Source organism: Uloborus diversus, chromosome 10 (assembly GCF_026930045.1).
Source record: "Uloborus diversus isolate 005 chromosome 10, Udiv.v.3.1, whole genome shotgun sequence".
Taxonomy (NCBI): Eukaryota; Metazoa; Arthropoda; class Arachnida; order Araneae; family Uloboridae; genus Uloborus; species Uloborus diversus.
The window spans coordinates 17381185-17400928 of NC_072740.1; the positions used below are offsets into that span (position 1 = coordinate 17381185).

At 31.4% G+C, this 19744-nt stretch overlaps 2 protein-coding genes across 4 annotated transcripts in view; one reads left to right on the top strand and one right to left on the bottom strand.

Annotated features, from left to right (window-relative positions):
- LOC129230983 (phytanoyl-CoA dioxygenase, peroxisomal-like) overlaps window positions 1-11864 on the top strand; it is a 35267-nt gene extending 23403 nt beyond the window's left edge. For all 3 annotated transcript variants that reach the window (XM_054865226.1, XM_054865227.1, XM_054865225.1), the window contains exons 6-9: window positions 2423-2604; window positions 4949-5104; window positions 8355-8483; window positions 10541-11864. In XM_054865226.1, coding sequence (XP_054721201.1) covers window positions 2423-2604; window positions 4949-5104; window positions 8355-8483; window positions 10541-10594 — 521 coding nt within the window. In that variant the 3' untranslated portion in view covers window positions 10595-11864. The remainder of the gene's footprint in view (window positions 1-2422; window positions 2605-4948; window positions 5105-8354; window positions 8484-10540) is intronic.
- Window positions 11865-11997: 133 nt separating this feature from the next.
- Window positions 11998-19744, bottom strand: part of LOC129230984 (uncharacterized) — a 68711-nt gene continuing 60964 nt past the window's right edge. Inside the window, exon 2 of the mRNA XM_054865228.1 lies at window positions 11998-13393. Coding sequence (XP_054721203.1) covers window positions 12468-13382 — 915 coding nt within the window. The 5' untranslated portion in view covers window positions 13383-13393 and the 3' untranslated portion in view covers window positions 11998-12467. The remainder of the gene's footprint in view (window positions 13394-19744) is intronic.

Genomic DNA, 19744 nt, shown 5'->3' on the forward strand with positions numbered 1-19744 from the left:
TCCCACATAGAAGGTATCAGATTCAGAATGTACAGTGCAGAACCTTTTATCCGGGAACCAAAAAACCGGGAAACCAGAAAACCGGCAACCTTTGCCGATTTTCCCGCCATTTTTTAAAAATACGCATTTCTGGCAATTTTTGAAAAATTAAGATTTTTTTTTTTTGAAATACCTAAAAGAAAATGAGCGGTTTCTTAATAAATACCATATTACTCATCTATAACTCAGGAAAATGTTTACAAAAATGAACTTCAAAGGGTTGTCTTTAACGCAGGGGAAAATTTCCGGAATATTTTCTTGAACTAAAAAGTACACTCGTAAGTCTGAAATTTTTGTGTTTTATTCCAACTGAAAACTGAAGAAATGAATATTGTCACATTGTAATGCAATATTTTATTGAATGGCCTTTAATTAAAACCGTTTAGAGCGCAAGTGACGTCGCAAAAGCGCGTGAAACGCCGCGATTCTCGAATTTTCCAGTTAGTTGATGGTGGAATCTAGAAATCGTTTAACGCAAGACTGTAATAAGGCTGCAGGAACTCATAAATTAAATTTCAATTGATATTAACTTAATGGCAAAAGCAATAGTTATCAATAATCGCTAACGCCAAACCTTTACAAAAAAGTGAAAAAAAAAAAAGCATTCATGAAAACAAATTTTCTCATACACTATAGTAGAAGAATCGCACATTTACGTTCAAAAACTTATTTCTTGCCCTTCCCTTCATTCTCTTTCATTTTAAAGCATCGAAAACTGGTGTTTTTCGAAACTGGTGCTTTTCAAAATGAATGTGAGGTTCTCAGGTTTTATTAAATAACTTAAGGTTTTTGGTGTTTAAATTATTCTTTCACTAGTAGTTTTTAATGTTACGATATTGAAAAGCATTTCATAACTGTTTTCTTCTTATTTTAATACGTATTACTATTTATTGTAGTAATTTAAATTTTATAAACAATCGGTCAAGAGCTCTTTTTAGCGATCCAGAAAACCGGGAAATTCAGATATCCGGGATAGCTATGGTCCCGAACTTCCCGGATAATTGGTTCTCTACTGTACTGCTGACTAATTCCATGGAAATGGAGCATAATAATGCTTGCAGGCTTACCTTGGTAGCAAGCTTCTTAGTAGTAATTTTGTACCACGTATATGCCCAAAAAAAACTTTCAGGGCTATTTCCTGTCCACTCCAAAACTTTTATACTGAATTTTCTCATATAGAACTGCATCTCAAGTTGAGAAAATTGGGTAAAATTACCTTTCCGATTTCTGTAATATTTTGGAGATGAAAATTAGTGAATTAGAGGCTACAAAATCATTCATGTTTAACTTGAATTTGACGTAGTAATATTGTTGTATGAGAGTGAAGAGTCCTATTGAAAAATGCAACTGTCAACATGATTCGGCAATGCTTGAAATTTACAACTTGAATAATGAATGCATCTTTGATTCCCAGGTTGTGCACAATCCCTTCAGTGGGTTAATAAAATGAGAACCGAGTGTGCTTGGGAACAAAACCTGAAGCGTCCTAAATCTGAAGGTAGAATAAATACTAAAGAAAAGAGCTGTGATTAGTATTAAACATTTTGTAACTAAGCGAAGAGTTGAGTCAATATAAGAAGATGGATTTGAATTTAAGAATAAACTGGGATTCCAACAAAAGCCTTTTTTCCAGAGAAAATTCAAAACCTAGAATGGAGATTGAGATGTTATCAAAACTATGAACTTGAAAGTGCTGAAGTTCTTTATCTTCTTTGTCTTTAAAGACAGGGATATCATGGCGATGATTATTGATTCGTAAATTAAGCAAGTTGCTAGTTTTGCCTTGTCTGCTTGCTATTTAATTTGTGTTCATATAATATTTACCTGACTTACTTGTTTGGCTACTTTGCGCATCTTTGGGCTTGTGGTTTATTCTTATTTTAATTTTCCTCCATAATGTGATTTATATATTATTGTTTCAAAAAAGTTACGTGCTCTGTAAGATGTTCATAAAGAAAGCACTTAATTTTGAAAAAAAGAAAACAAAAAATTGATTTAAAAAGAAGACAATGTTGTTTTTTTCTTTAAATGTCATGCTTCAAATATTTGTCTCTTTAAGCATTTTGATCTTAACTATTCATATTTTATTTTAATTACATGCTTTGAGAAACTAAACTAATGGTTTGAAAAGTTTTGGCAAGCTTGAAAGAACTTATTGATATTCAATTAACTCTTATACATTTTTAACGTAACATTTAAATGAGCTTAAGGTAAGAGAAACTTTTAAAATGTTCTTGAAGTGATTATTCTGTTTGTTGATTTTTATTGGGTTGATTTGTGCCTTTGTGTTTCATAATTTGCTTGTCAAAACAACTCATGCCAGAGATACATGATATATCGATATCTGTACTGGTTTGTACCATTTTTATTTTTTCTATTTTAGGTTCATTATCTTCTCGTCACCCTCTCCATCAAGATTTACATTATTTCCCATTCAGACCTGCAGATAGAATTGTATGTGCATGGACTGCCATGGAAAGAGTGAATCGCGCTAATGGATGTTTAGTTGCTATTCCAGGGACACATCAAGGTGAACTGTTGCAACATGACTATCCTGACTGGGAGGTAAGCAAAGCTAAAGTACAAAGTTTTATGAAATTGAAAATATTTTGAGGGAAATCCTGTTACAAAAAAGTTGAAGGAACTGCAAATTCTATTCTTTAGAATGAGAATTTCATTGTAATGAAATTCCAACTATGTAATGGAAAGTAAATTTGGACTGAAAATTTATTTTACTATAGCGGACATTTCATTGTATTGATATTTGCTGTGATGGGATTCCCCTGTTCTGTAAAAGAACTCTGTATAAAAAACAATGCAGTGAAGTATGTTTGCTTAAATCAGCCTCAGTTATTTCTTGAAAACAATATCAGAAACATTTTTATAAGTATTTTTTTTTTCTTGCTTTAATTTTACATTATTAAGATTTTCATCCTAACGAAAAGTGTTCCAGACAATAGAGCCCATATGACTTTTCCAAATTACTATTTTGTAAGGAAATAAATTTGAATAATAGGGCATTCTCACAAAAACAGTCATTTTGAGCTAATAAAAGTAGATTAAATAAAAATGGATGAAAACTAGTGAAGTATTTTCTATGAATAAACATATGCAATTGCAGTTATATATATAATTATAAAATAAGTGAAGAATATTGAAAAGACCAAACCAAAAGCCCATAGATGTGCAACGCAGCAAAACTAAAAAGCCAAGTAAATATATAAAGTATACAAGCCAAATAACAAGTTTTAAACATTTTAAGAAAAATAATGATGGGGGAAAAAGGAAAATACAAGCAGCAATTAATAGCAAAAAGTCGAAAGGTTGAATCCACAGGTCATCAGCTGTGAAGGATTCAAAAAATATGATCAAAGATCAAAAAATAAACTACAAAGAGAGTGTTTAAGCCCCAGTATATGCAATACAGAGTAACATTGGGCTAAATACACCACATGTTAAACAATAAACAAGAACTTAAACCTAAAATTAAAAGCAGGGGGTTTCGCCTCGACTAATTAGGATAAAACGAGTTCCGATAAATAGCCTTAAACAGGACAGCACCTGCCAATAACTTAAATCATCTTACCTTAAGATCTGAAGAGACCAAACCCAATCCTGTATTCAGCAGATCGATATTCAGTTCAATTATAAACATTAAAGTGAAAATTAATTAAAATGTCCGTATCCGAAGTAATCAGCATAAGGTTGGTAGATTTTTGTGCAATAAATTTCTTAGCTCTATCTGTCCTCGTTCTTTTTTACTTCAAAATGGGCCTTACTTTAAAAACATGCCTGGTATATACTTATTTATTTATTATTCCTTTCACACGTGTCTCAAATACTAATTGTTTAAGCATATTTAATTTTTTAATATTGTGTTTTAGTTTGTTTTAGTAGAATAAGGAGTCATGTCATACAATAAATTCTCACCTCCGTTACCTAAACACAAAATGCCATTCCTCATTAACACATGGCTGTAGTGACATCAAATTCTATTTTCCAATATACAAGGGAGCCCCCCCCCCCTCCCTTTTTTTTTTTTTTTTTACTTTCAGCCATAAAGAAGTTGGAAGATTTATGTTGAAATACATGAAGACAAATTATGTTTTAAAAACCAAGTGTGGTTACTGTGACTTTTCACCTCCATGAACTTGAATTTCAGGGATGTAATTTAATGTAAAAAAATAAGTGAACATGCTTTCAAATGCTTAACATAGTGCAGATTGTAGCAACAAAGAAACAAAATATTTCCTTGAAAAATGTGTCTATTAGGCCTATAATAATGGAAAATTCCTCACCTCTGTGACAGTCAATGTCATTATTTCTTAAAGTGAAAATAACTGATGGAGGGGAAATAAATCAATCTTAGGCATTAGTCAAAATTATAACTTGTCAGAATATTCTTAAATTTGCTAAATACTATTTTTAACACACATTTGAACTAAAAGAATAACTAATTAAGACATGCTTTAATTAGGAGAGCTTAATATTAGATTCTCACTAATCATTAAAAGAACTCATTGTTTGCCCAATTAACAAAATTACTACTTTGATATTAAGTTGGCCTCGATTTTCAAACGTTAAAAGTTTTCTTTTTTTTTTATTTCCGTGAACAAGGCGTTATTTTATTATTATATTTTTTTATTTATAGGTAAAAATAATTGGAACTTAGCTCCCTTTCAACCGGCTCCCCTGCCACCTATGCCTTGTGTTTTCAATTTTTGACAAAATTTATTTCTGTGTTTATTCAGTATTTTAGGGTAATGGTAATGCAGCTTATATCATTGATTTCTTTCTTCCAAATTTCCTTTTTATACACTGTATTTGATTTTAACATACAATCATTTTGCTTAATGTGCACTTAATCCTTAAATTATTCCAGTTTATTTTCTTGTATTATATTTGTTAGGGAGGTGTAAATAAAATGTACCATGGTGTTTCAAACTTGGAGCAAGAAAAAATGTCTAGACGTGTCTACTTGGAAATGGAAGCCGGTGATACTGTATTTTTTCATCCTGTTCTTATTCATGGATCTGGAGCAAATAAAACAAATGGGTTTAGAAAAGTAAGTCTTATGTTCGTATTATTTATTTTTCACTTAAAGTGGTTTATGCATTAAAAATATTTTCAAATTAATTTTATATTGAACACAGTTGCACTCTTGTACTTTAAACTCCTCTCTTGAGTTAACATTTCTTTCTTTTTTTTTTTCAAATCTTTTTCAGCTAAAAAATCGATGGTTAGTCACATTTTGAAACAAAAATGATTGATACCTAGATTTCCAACCCTAGGTGTCGAATTTGATGCCTAAAGTTTTTGGATCTGATTGAAGTTTTTCTTTCCTGACTCATTAGGCCTAAGATTTATTATTGGCCCAAAGGATAAATTTGCAAAAGTGATTTTCAAATACAAACAATTTCGTCTCTAAAAAATCATTTTCTTTTGTATATTTTACAAATATGCTATTGGCAGTGTGTAACATACAGCAGGGCATATTAACAGTGTGTTTAAAAAGAAAGTTTATATTTGGATATGTATTTGATTCATTTAAAATTGCACCTAGGTTGTTCGTTTTAATGCCTAAAAACTTATGCTAGTGGCCAATGTTAACACTAGCATGCAGGATTGTACAATTCTCACAACTTTCTCTGAAATCTCACTCAAAAATAACCCCTATGTGGGCTGTTCCTGCTGATCACCATTAGCGGACGTCACAAAAATTGCGAAATTTCACATCTCAGATTTTTACATTTTTCATATTTCTTTAAAGAAGGTAGCCAATGTAAATGAAATGGCTTACGATAATTTTGAACTTCCATTTTAAAGAGAGGAATATAGAAATTTAGCCGCAAGGAAAGGAATAACAGATTTCAAATAGCTTTATCCTTTGGATATACTGAATGGCTTTTGGAACGGTGTTTATCTTTTTTTTAGTTGCACCAAACAAAACGTATTATTTAACCCATTTTGTGTCGAAACTGTACCAAAATGCTTTTGTTGATAAAGTCAAAATTTTCAGATTTTTTTTTTCTTTTGAAGATTTGACATTGATACATTTTTTATAACAATTAAGAGCATTTCATTAGGCCACCACTTTGTAAATGATTGATTTAAAAGTAGAATCTTGCTTATGTATTGGAAATTAAGATATTTTTATGAAAATTTTTCTTTAAAAACTTAGTTGATATTGCTCAAATACTAAGATGCTTATTTATTCTAGCCTATTATTATTTAATGGAATGTTCTTAATCGATGTTATGCTTATTACATAAATTTTAAGCTTATGATATGCAAATATTTTGTTCAAATAAATATTTATCTAAAAAGTTCAAACAATTTATAACACTATACTTCCACTTTTCAGTTTCAAAAATGCCACTTAAAATTTTGTTCAGAGAGGAGATATCACCTTACTTTTTTCCCTAGTTTTAACCCTGCTATGTGCCGTTATTAGATGTAAATTCTTATTTCTAACACTGCTTATGATGCAGCTAGAATAATATTTTAAAATGTGTCATCCCTTAACAACTTTGTTAATGCATATAATATTAGCTCATTCTTTGAGCTATTGATACTGAGTGGTCACTGAATCAGGAAACAAAAAAAGAAAAATTCCAATGGATAATTAGAGTGTAGTTTTCAAGACTAATGTTGCATGAAGTAAACAAATCTATAATTTTTGGACTTTAGACACAAAAAAGTAAAAAATGTCACACAGAGTTGAAAATAAAACTAAAGCAACTGTAAAAATGCCTTTTAATAGGATTTTGCATATTTTCTTTTTCCTAAAATATTTATTTTGAAAAAAATTCGACTTGCACTTTTTTGTAGTCATTCAAATTAATTCTTTCTATTTTCATTACTTTTATGCCAGTAAAATTCTAGCATTCTCTGCTTGTTGTAAAATGATCATTAATACTCAATTGCTATCAATAGTTTGCAATTATTTAACTGGATAGATTTAATATAGTATTCAACCAGTTTTAACAAAATACACAGTTTCTAAAACTAAATGTTTGAAAGTGTTTAAATGCTTTTCTCCTGTTTCTGTGTGAAATAAGTTTTTTTTTTTTTGTTTTTTTATATTTAATTCATATTATTTCAATGAATTGTCCTAATCATGATCTTTTGTGTGAAATCTTCATATGATAAGAACTATTGAAATTTGTACATGCAGTATACCAGACAGCCTAACTATCACATCCAGAGACTGCAGTTTCATTTGCAGTTGATTGTTAGAATTTGTCAGTCTGGAATAGTGAACAACTGAGCTGGAGGCAAATGTCATCTCATTGAAGCTGAGAGCGTCAACAAACTGGTAGATAAAGTAAATTTATCTCACCAGCGAGAGTTCACAACATGGTGCAGTTCAACTCTTAAATTGAAGGCAAAACTTGGGTACTCAGCAGTTAGTTACCACCTCTAATTTAACTAACTGTTTTTTATTTTATATAATAACTGCTATTGATAAATTTACGTTATCTACCAGTTTGTTGTCACTCTCGGCTACATTTAATGAGAGAACTTCTGCCTTCAGCTACTTTATTCACTATTCCAAACTGTTGAGCTCTAATGATAACTAAACTGCAGTCTCTGAATGTGATAACCGGTCTGTCTGTCTGGTATATTGCATGCAGTTCTGTCTTAGACCTGGCTTAGGAGCTGTAACTTACTTCTAAATATTGAAAGTTGGTAATTTGCTCTTAAAAGAAGGTTTTAAATGGTTGTAACCAGAAATATAGGTTTTTTTTTTTTTTTTTCAAGGAATGAAAATGCTCCTTCATAGTTTTTAGAGGAAGATTCATTTGTAGTGAAATTCATTTTTGTAAATGAAATGTGCAAAAACAGTAGTATTTAAAGTATCAAACGTTAAAATACGCTTGATTACATTTTTCAGCCATAGTATCAGTTTTCAGTGCTTGAAATCCACTTGTAGAAGCGTTAAAGATGTTTCTGGCTGTAACTTTTTCCTGCAATTATGTTATGTTTGATTTTCTTGTTGTTTAAAAGTTTTCTACTTGAAAAAGAAAATGCTAAAAGTTATTTAATTCAACTTTCTCCTTCTCCAAGCAGTGAAAATCAATGTTGTGTTGTCAGCAATGTTTTTTTTTTCTTTTTTCAAAATATTTCATTTAAACTGTTACCCAAATTGATAATAAACTTGCTATTTAGTATCCCTATGTCTATCTGGTCTTATGTTTCTTAATGAAACATTATATGCATCTGTATAATGTTACATTGTAAAAATATATTTTTCCTTGAGCATGCTCTATCAAAATGAGTAATTTAAAGAGTTATCATTTTTGTGCCTTCAGGCCATATCTTGCCATTATGCAGCCTGTGAATGTGACTACATTGACGTTAAAGGGACATCTCAACAAAATATTGAGAAGGAAATTCTTGAAGTAGCTAAAAAGAAAGGGGCTGAGCTAGATGATTTGAAGGTACTAGTTTCCTTATTGTTTGTTATTTATTTTGATTTTTACAAACATGTTGATTTTAATTGTTCTGTTAGTAAATATCTCAATATTACCTCTTCTCTTTAAACACCTCGATTGACTTCATTGCTTGCCAACTCTTATGGATTTGGCATAACATTTTCACATTACACTTTAACACATTAGTCCTACAATTTAATGCTTTTCCAAATCTAACTGCATCCACCTCTGTTAAACTTACCAGCTTTTATTCACTATGTTATTTTACTTCTTGAACATCATTAATTTTATATTTACCATTATTTTTAACTCTTCATACATTTTATACTTTGTAATAAGGGACTTGCACGCTTGTCATTTTGCCTCTCCCACTTCAATCTAGTAGCATCTGAATTTATTGTAGTCAGTAGAATACAACTTATAAAAATGTGAATTAATTTTTACCAATGTATAAAAAAAAAATTCTAAAATATTCATAAATCTAGGATATTGTAAAAGCTTTATAAACCTTATGTTTGATTTTTGAGAATGAAATTGGTCAAAAACCAACTCAAAATTCAGACTTTTTGTTTCATTATTTTTAACCTTTCTTGAATCAAGGAAAATTATATCATTTGATTGAATAAGTAAAAATATTAACCATTACTAAAAGTTGACAATTATAGAATGCTATCAAATTGATGTATTTAAGGCTGATGTGAGTACTCTGAATTTATTTCTGCTGTCAAAAAAAGAAGGGATTCTTTTAAAAATCTTTTAATGAGTATTTTAATTTGAATGCGACCCCTTGGGTGCTGCAAAGGCGGAATGTGGGAGAAATTTCTGGCTGTGCTAGTGTGGCCCTTTATCAAAAATGTATTGAAATAAGTAAAAATAAGACTTTAAAAATGTTGCTATGCAAAATATTTGTTTCCCTTGTTCTTATAATAGTCAAGTAATGACTTTTTCCTGAACAGTATACAATTATTCAATGCAATTTTTACAAAAATAGCACAAATGTTCATGAAGTTTAAAGCTTTTCTTTAAAAAAAGCCAAACTTTTTTCTTTTTGCAAGTTTTTAGTTTAACATATTTCACCAAATTTTACCTTACTTTCAGAAAAATTGATATCATAAAAAAAACATATATTACGTGGAAATTTGTAATTGAACCTGCTCATTATATGATAAAACTTAAACTGTAAGAGAATAATTCTTCATTGGGTATGGGTGAATGAAAGCAATTATCATCTTTCATAAATTTATAGCAAAGTACATGGTAACTTATAAAAGAATTCAATTGAATATAGTAAGAATATTTTTTAAATATTGATTTTTGTGGGCTATGTTTATTTATTTTTTAATGTACTGAATTGCTCTCAAACTATTCACAATTTCTGACTGTCCTTAAACTTTGTTATGCTATGATTTGAGAATTCATGAGCAATCCCTTTCCATTCATCTTCTTGAATAATTGAAATACAGTCACTAGATCGTCAGTATTTTTATGAACATTCATGATACAGTCAACTCTCAATAACTTGAAGTCCCAAGAGAGCGGATAAAACGTTTGAGTTATCGATAGTTCAAGTTATGGGAAGTTTCCACAGCAGTCTCAAGAGTTTGGGACTCGAAGAAAACTTCGAGATGAAGGAATATTCGAGTTATCGAGATTTGACAGTATTCAACTGGGTTTTTTTATGTGTTGTCATTTAACAATGGCCTAGAATGATAACCACATAACTCAAAAAATGCAACCCTTGCAGGAGAAGCAAAAAACGTACCATTTATTCAAAAGTAATAAAAGTAATAGTATAAATATAAAAAATAAGTCAGTACCTATGTTTGTTAAATGTTAAAAATACCTTCAAATCTTAAAACGTTTGTTTTTTTCTTTGTAAATTGGGGTCAAGGTTATTCTAAACCATCAATAAACTAGACTATAATTTTGTGAAAGATAAAAATTACCATCTTTCATGCATGTGCTGTAATCTTCTGTATGAAAATGTTTTATTTCTTTATACAAAATGTGTTGTACTTATTAGATTTTTGTTACACATGCGTGGTTATTTATTTTATTTTCAGTATGTTTTCCAAATCAGAGGACGTCTGATTCGAGGAGAAGAAGTTACTTTGTGATCAATCAATTTGCATCATCTTCAAGACATGAAATATCCTTCTGGAAAAGATAATTACCACTCACATTAAAACTAAGACATTTCTGCTTGTGCCATGACTTGTAAATGCCATTTATATTTTATTTAGTTAAGATCTTCTCAATAATTTTTACTCTTTGCAAAATTTAATTATCCAAACAGTTTTACTTTTATAATTCTCTGACTTGCCTTTTTTTTTAGTATTTTATTGCCTTTTAACCACCTAGCAAATTATTTCAAAATATTTCATCCATTCAACAATGTGATTCTAGAACTAGAACAGAGGCTAATTTTACATGGTTGTAAACCACAGGCTTCCATTCTATACGTCATGACTAAATAAGGTCTCAGAACATTCCTTAGACATAGTTCCTTTGACTATGTCCAATTTTTATTTCTTACTGTCCAATCAGAAACTACTATTTTTAATACATATGAGAAAATATTTATTTGAAAACAAGTTTGGTTCATACTAAACTTTGTGCTATGTTTTTATGATATTAAAAAAGTTGATATTTCTCCTGTATTTATTTTTATTGAGAAAATTGTGACAATATTTTATACAAAAGTTAATTTATCTAGAAATATAAAATTTTAGGCTTCAGATAAATTTTATCTCCTATTATTTTATTCAATTTCCTGTAATGGAATTTAAAAATTTGAGACTTATCATTAAATTTTAAGAAGCAAATGTGTGTAGTTTGTATTAAATACATGCAAAACTTATCTTCAGTATTTTGGTGCAAATATATTGCAAATATTACTTTTCCATACTTTCTTCAATCACTGGTTTAACTTTTATATTCATATCACATGCATTGTTACCCTGTGAAAAATGTGCTTGTCTTTACATGTATTTCATATATCACAGGATATTTAAAATAGCTATACAGCTATTTTATGTTGTATGCTACGGTTTTAAATGAAAGTTTTAAATCTTTACTTTTACTTATTCTTTGTGGGCAATGTTTTTAATGTTTACCAGCAATTGGTGTCAACTAAATTAAAAAAAGTTGAGGACACTTGAATTAAGTAAGTTTAAAAACTATTTTGATCAGTCAATGTTGAAAAATTCTGAAATAATTTATTTAAAGAGCTTCATATACTTTATTAAGTTATGTTTATGCATGTTATTTGTTTCAATGTATGATGGAATAGTTCAAAAAACATTGATTTAAAGAAAAAATGCTACTTAATTTTTACTAAAAAGCTACTTAAATCTGCTTTCAGAAGAGCTTTTTTTTTTTCCTTTTTTAAATAAATTATTCATTAAAATATGAGGCCCTATAATCTGTTAAATGGCATCAAAAAAGATGTATAATCTACAGTAATAAAACATTCTTCCAAAAGACAAAGCATTGACTTTCAAACAAAATTTTCCAAAATAAATTTCATAGATACTGTATTCAGTGTATGCTAAGAAATCTCCATTTCCATCATTATTAAAAGATTTTGGTGATATGACTCTTAAATTTAGAAAAAATAATTTGTACGATTTTGCTATGTTTATAAACTTCTATTTTCCTTATATTCATTACATGACAAGATGTTTCATTGCAGATATGATTATTTAAGAAAATTTATTCATGTTTATAATTCTGATTGTTACTGTATGAAACAGTTATTTTGTATTAATGAAAATGCCACAAAGAAAGTTTATATGTTATTAAATAAGATATTTTATTATAGATTGAAGTAATTTGATTCTCAGTTGCAATTGTTTAAATACACCTTTTAATAAACTAGAAATATCTGAAATCCAATCTTGTTTTTATGAATACATACATCAAAGTGAGTAACACTGATAAATAATCCCAGTAATCATAATTATAGAAGTTATGAAAATCGTATGCTTTCTAGGTTATTGTTACACCCATGATTATACCAAGAATTACTCCTACGGTAACAACTCCTAAGATGATCCACAAAACTATTAAGTGTCCTTTACAGCAAACTTGTTCAACACTGTATGAATCTATTGGTTCCTTTACTGGGTATCCATTTCCATTTGCACGATGCAAGGTCATACCTTTATTGAAAGGATCTCGCATTGGAATGGGCTCTACAATAACAGGCATTCCCAAAGGATGATGAGGTGGTCTCATCATCGGATTTATCATGTGTGGCTGTAAAAACTGTGGCATATCGGGATGAAATTGAAAGTGTGGTGCAGGATGGCCATTTATAATGGAATGTTTGGAGCCGTGAAAATGTTTTTTGTCAAGACCACTAATACTCAAAGGTCCTCCTATTGAGGGTGCTCGAATGTCAAATAAAGAACCATGTCTTCTCATTGGCCCGTGATTGCCACCATGAATTGGGCAGGGATCTTGAGCTTCCATTGCAGCTGCAAAAGCCAGTGATGGTACACTTCGTGTAGATCTCAAAGTGCCTGTTGAAGCATTGGCAGAATTTCGATATGGCCCATGGTAATAATTATCAACTGGTGTAGTACGGTGAGTATAAGAATCCATTCTATCACTTCTGGCAGATGAAAAATGATCTAGTCTGTCATTGCGAATGGTAGCATAGTGATCTAGACGATCTTCATGTCTTTCGACATTGCTATGGCGACTAAGTGGTCTGTAGTGCTGTCTTACAATGGGAATTTCTTCCCGATCATCTGATGATGATGAAGTGACTGAAGGTGAAGAAGCTCTTCTTGCATATGGGTTATTGAAAGTCATTTCACGATGACGCCAAGCCATTGGTATTCGTGGATCTGTAGTTTCAGACTGCCTCGACCCAGATGTTTTCCGTAAGCTGTCCATTTTATCTAAACCTGTGAATAAATGTTTCTTTCATTAAAATTTAAAAAGAAACTTGAATTTACAGTATTAAGTGTTAAATTTGAAAACTATTTCAGTAAAAAATAATAATGAAAGTAGTTTTATTTATTAATAATCAGGATCAAAAATTCTTTTGTATTACAAATATCATAGAAATTGTTACAGAAATTAGCAAAAAATCTTACTAAACAGCAATAAGTTCTGAATGATATTCTTACCACAGTTCACTTCTTAATGGCAATTTTTTTCCAAAACTCCCTCATTCATAATCATGCATTTTATATTGCCTTTCTTTAAATTCATAATCATCACAATTATATAATTAAACAATGGAAAACTAATGAAAATAATTATAATATCGTTTTCCCCCTGAGATATTGTGGTGAACATTTTTAAACAACTGAGCTGGAATTCTTTAAACTACTACAACAGTAACCCAACTCAACACAGCGCTAATAAGTTTCCCTATTACCAGAACAAGAGGTAAACATTGACAATGGCATAGCTCAACTTATCAGAGCCACACCATTTTTTAATAGGAGCTTGCTAAACCAAATCACTATTTACAATAGTTACTGACATAAATAAGGGTAGCATACATTGATGACTTGTTTGCATTGTATGATAAACTTCACTTGGGGGTATAATGGCTGAAAATAAGCTGTCTCCAAAAGTTTCCTGCATTTTTACTTATATTAACTCTTCTGTTTTTTGTAAAAATACAGTACTTAAAAGAAATACCTAAGTCTCCTAGACTGTAAAATAAGCTTAAAGTTCATGCCATGTCAAGTGGTCAAAATTTAGACGAAGGCCCCACTCAACCATCTACAGGTTTGATAAAAAATTTGTAGGATGTACGGATAGATATCTTTAACACATGGACCACTTCACAATTATTTCCCATACCCCCAAATTATGTTCCATAACATCTTCCTAAGTTGGCAAATCATAGCAACTGAACTGTAGTGGAGCATCAAAGACTGGACAAGGCAAAACAAGCTGCTCCTACTTGATTTTTTAATGCAAATAATTGCTGAAATGCAGGTTGTGTGCTTACCTGGATAATCGGCAAAAGTCATGGATTTCAACAACGATCGAAAATGGTCATAAAGATCATGATTTTCAGAAAAAATGCTCAAAAATTATGGAAATTGACAACTCATTATGGATTTTGAGCTCAAAAATATGTGCATTTATTGAATTGTACAGATTAGGTGCAAAATTTAGGCGCTTTATCTGTTTCTTACGCTTTTACGCAGCAGTACCGATTTTTCACGCATTTTGGAATTTTGACATCATTTACAGACAGCCCCTATGTAGCCTAAAGTGGATTACTTAGTTCAGCCGGTTTCGAATTAGAAAAGGCAAAAGATGTTCTTTGTCCGTGCTCAATATTAAAATAAAATTTCAATAATTTCTTCTTCCGAAGCATTTATGAAGAGAATACAGTACGCAGTCAAGCAACATGAATAATCTTTCATCATTATGAATGATCTATTTGAAATGACCTGGTAGGTGTCAAATGAATGCTCAAACATACACGAGCTTTTTCCAGTGGCCGACGAAAGGCCATGTCAGAGTAGTCAAAAAACCTGTCCCTTGAAGAGGCCCGAATCGGAATAATATAATATTTTTTTGAACAAATTTATATAAATAAAACATAAGAAGTCGAATAAATATGCTGAATTTTAAATATATATTGAAAAATCATCTATTTTCCGATTGCATAGCAGCTTAAGAAAAATAGAGTGAACAGTGTGTTGGTCCAATGTCCAAAAATGTCTAATCTTGTTTGTACCTTAGCATAGGCACATACTGAAAGATAAATAAATAAAAGAGATAGTCTTAAATTTGCAACTTACTGAAACCAATTTCATTCTAATTTAGTTAGTTTTAACTTGAGTTCTCAATTAATGATATTGAAACAAAAAGATCAATCGATAGTTGGGGCAAACCTAACCTGGCAGCGTCGTAATGCTGCGATTGGGATCTGAATAACCTTCACAATGCTTCCAGGTTAGGTTAGTTTTATTTACTTTCATCATTTAAATGTTTGAAATAATTATTTTGTTTTGTTTTTCCCTTTTGGTTGGAGACAAGTTAAAAAGCAACAGTGTGCTGAACATATTTAGTAGATGTGCTCTAGGGCTACACAGAACATAAATGCAGAAAATGATGAGTTTCATTAAGAAAATGCTTAACTGGGCAAGAACTATAAATTCAACGTGTTTATCAGACTATTTTACAATTTTTAAACCGCATGACATTTTTCAACATATCAGCTTACCTAATCCAATTCAGTTCAGAAAGATCTAGTGCAAACTCCTAGAGATTACGTACGAATCGGGGATTTTGTCTGTGGTACTTCGTCATTCTCTACGTCAAAATGTGATTAATTCAGATATTTTAGGGGTTTTATGTGTTTTAAGACTGTTTAGAGCGAAATGCATCTGAATTAAAGTTTCACTTTTTTGAAGTAGATTAAAAGTTAATACAGTTAAACGTTCTCTTTTAATGTGATCTGCGCAGAGTTTCATTTCGTAAACTCGTTTTTTCATTTTTCTTCTCACTATCCCCTTTATACCTCAAGTAGCTTTCAAATCAATTGTAGGTAATGAAGCTACCAGTACACGAAAAATTGAACATGAAATAAAAAACTGGCAATGACTAGTTTATCTAGAAGTTTGTAATAAAAGATGTCATGACGGTTCCTGATTATTTATATCATTAATGGCGATTTCTTTCACCAGTAGGCGCCCTTTAAAATACTTTTTGAAAACTAGCATGGAGTTTAGAATTACGATTTTTGCAAAACATATTTAATCTGTTTCCTATATGGCTGCTACTTGAACAAAATGTCTAGCAACTTTACTTTGCATGAAGAAAGAGCGAATGGTCCAGTGAAAAGATAAATGTTAGTGTTCAGTAGCAGTTTTTATTTTATTTAAAAAGATCTTAACCCCCTTACACCTTATAGAGTAAATTTAAACAAGTAGACCCTCATTTTAAGCGGATTTGATTATACGCGATTTAAGATTAGACACATTTTTTACGCAGATGAGTTTTGATTTTACCCTGATGCGGCATTGATAAAGAATAAAATTTCCCCTCTTTCAAAATCCAAACTCCTGAAATTTCAGGTAACACCCAATAAACGGCATTTTGGTGCTTTAATAAGCGAGCTTGGACCACTGGACACTTTTTTTTGCGATTGGTTCCAGAGCTCTTTCCAGGATTAAAGTTATTAAACTCCCACTACTCGCGGAGCTTACTGGAAGAAGAGCTTTTAGAGGTGACTAAAGAGAACGAAACTAACGAGGACACCGACACGATCCGACACTCAACAAAAAAACTCTAGCATTGAAAATTTTGAGCCATTCTTTGGCAATGGCAAATGATCTTTCCGATTTGTTTAGTGAAGGAAGATCCAGTCAATGAAGCAAGTGATCATGGATGCGTTAATGACCCACAAAGAACTACAAGAAAGATAATCATAACCAACTTTTTTTAACACTATGTTAATTCCTGATGTCCGCATATGTATCGGAATAAGTACACCGCTAAACTTATACATTTATCTATCATCTATCCCTAGAATGAAGTATTTTTTTAATCAATGGAACCTAACCCCTGTTTTAACACTACTATTAAGGCTTAATTTATGGTTTTGGTTCACGTGGCACTTCCATGGAACGAAATCCCACATCAAAAAAAGATCTACTGCATTTACTTTTATATGAATATCTACCATCGGAAACCTTATGAAATTGATGAACTGGTTTGTGTGGCGTACGTTAAACGATTTCTTACTTAGTACTACTTTAACTATACTCGTGTACATTTCAATTTAGAACACAAATCTGATTGATGACAAATGTATAATAACGTCATTTCCTAAGACATAAATCACTGCATTTGTTCTAAAAAAGTAAAAAAAATAATAATAAAAGTAAAAAATCATAAAATTTTACATGCATTTGTTACAGAGTTGCCGGGATACCATTTTACGAAGCAAAAAGATGAGAACTTAAATATATCACGACATTCAACAAAAACAATCAACGTTCGTTATAACGACCACTTTTGTCCGAGCAAAATCGGTCGCTATAACGCACGATATTGTTTATATTTTAGATGCAGTATTTAAAAATACTGGAAAAACTGCAGCAACTTATGCTTAACCTTAAAAGAGGTGAAGAAACTAACAAAATGGTAAATAATTTCGGATACAAAATAAATAATAATATTAAAACTAACAACTTTAAAAACAATGCCATTTAGCTGCAAAATACACTGAAAACAACTGAAAGAAATCAGTTATTTTTTAATTTAAAGATAATGATTTACTTCTGCTTTGCTTGATATTTCCTTTAAAAATATTAATTTTTATCTTTAGCATATTTGAATATTGTTGAATCTTTTCTCTTTGTGTGGGGAATTTTTCTGAAAAATTGTTCCTTAATTTTTATCATTCGTGCATGGTTCTTATCAATTCTTTGACTCTTTCCTTGTCAAAAAACTCTTCAATGGAAATTGTTTTTTCAGAAACGTGAAACTGTTATAACATCAGTTTTTAAAATTTCTTATAAGTTAAATTTTAATTTTGGCATGATATCTGATCTGATAATCGAGTGATTGATAATCGAGATCTTTTTAAGTCGATCACTCGAGTGATTGATAATCGAGACCTTTTGAAAACGAGGACTCGAGCGATTGACTTCTCGAGATCTTCCGAATCGAGTACTCGAGCGATTGACTTCTCGAGATCTTTGAAATCGAGTACTCGAGCGATTGACTTCTCGAGATCTTTTGAATCGAGTACTCGAGCGATTGACTTCTCGAGGTCTTTTGAATCGAGTACTCGAGCGATTGACTTCTCGAGATCTTTTGAATCGAGATCTCGAGATGTTTTAAATCGAGATTTTCGAGATGTTTCAAATCGAGATCTCGAGATGTTTCAAATCGAGATCTCGAGACGTTTGAATCGAGTACTCGAGTAGTTCATTTTCTGAGCTTTTCCAAAATTGAGTTGACTGCTACGGGGGTGCCCACTAAAAGGGGGTGGGGCATGGCGCAGCCTGTGCAACTAAAATTTTTAGAGCCGGTTTTTTGAGAGGGTTTTTTTTAATCTCATTTTCGGAAGGGGGGAGGGGGTTCCATGGCGCAGCCTGCGAAACCGAAATTTTTAGAAGCGGTTTTTTTGAGAGTTTTTTTTTTTTTTTAATTTCATTTTGGGAGGGGGGGAGAGCTCTTTCTAGACGGATGCTCCGTAACATTTGAGAGGGTGCGCCATCGCCTTGCGAAAGGGGGGAGGTGGACTCCCTTGACTTCAGTTGAATTCCCGAGTTGTTTTGGCAGGGGTGCGCTCGAGATAGGAATGTGACATTTAGCCTACCATTTAGGGGTATAATAAGGGGTGAACCCTCCTGGCTTTTAGAAGTTTTAGGTTAAGTTGGGGGGGGGGGTATTGACACCCCCCTTTTAGAAGGAGGATCAATACCACTCCCCCCAAATTCCATGAAAAATTCTAGTTTTGACATTTAAATAGGTCTAGTTTTTTGTTTGTTTTCCGATAAAATGAGCAGATACACCTTTTGTCAACTTACCCCTCCGGTAAAGTTCGAAATGCAAGCTTGTTTTAGGGGGTCGATTCGATAGATTTTAGTCTTCATTTTGGGGTCGCAATCCTTGGGGGATGCAGGTTCGACTAGATTCCCTGTTAGCTTGTCAGAAACTAGGAGCTCGGCATTTGGGCGACTGAGTGATTTATTCGAACGGTTATGCATTTAAACTAATGATTTTCAGTTATCACGTGATTATTTCGATTGGTTTCGGGCTCTCAAACACAAAGTTAATAATGTAAACAAGTAGGGGAATAGTTGCTCTGCGCAAAAGTACTCATTCTTTCCTTGTTTATAGCTTTGCTTTTTTTTATTGATGTTCTTGTTAAGAGTAGTTAAGTATATTTATCTGACTAATACATGAGGAGGGAGGGTAAAATATTTCTGATTGCGTTTTCCAGAGGATTGGGATTCCCGGCGCCATTGAAAAGTGTACAAGTGTGGCTTGAAGTGCATTGAAGTTCATGATTATTTTTTTTCTTGCTTGATCCGCTCTTTTTTGTTTTCCTTTTTCATTCGTCGACTTTAGGAATATGCAATAACAGTAAAAGTGTTGGGAGTGAAGTTGAAATGTTTCTGAGTGCATTAAAAAGAAATATTGAAGTTTGTCGTGTGGGATTAATTTTAGCTTCCACTCTTCGACCCAATTTTTAAATAAAAATTACATTTTATACAGATTGTGTTTTTTTTTTTTTTTTGAAATTCCATACGCAAGATATTTGA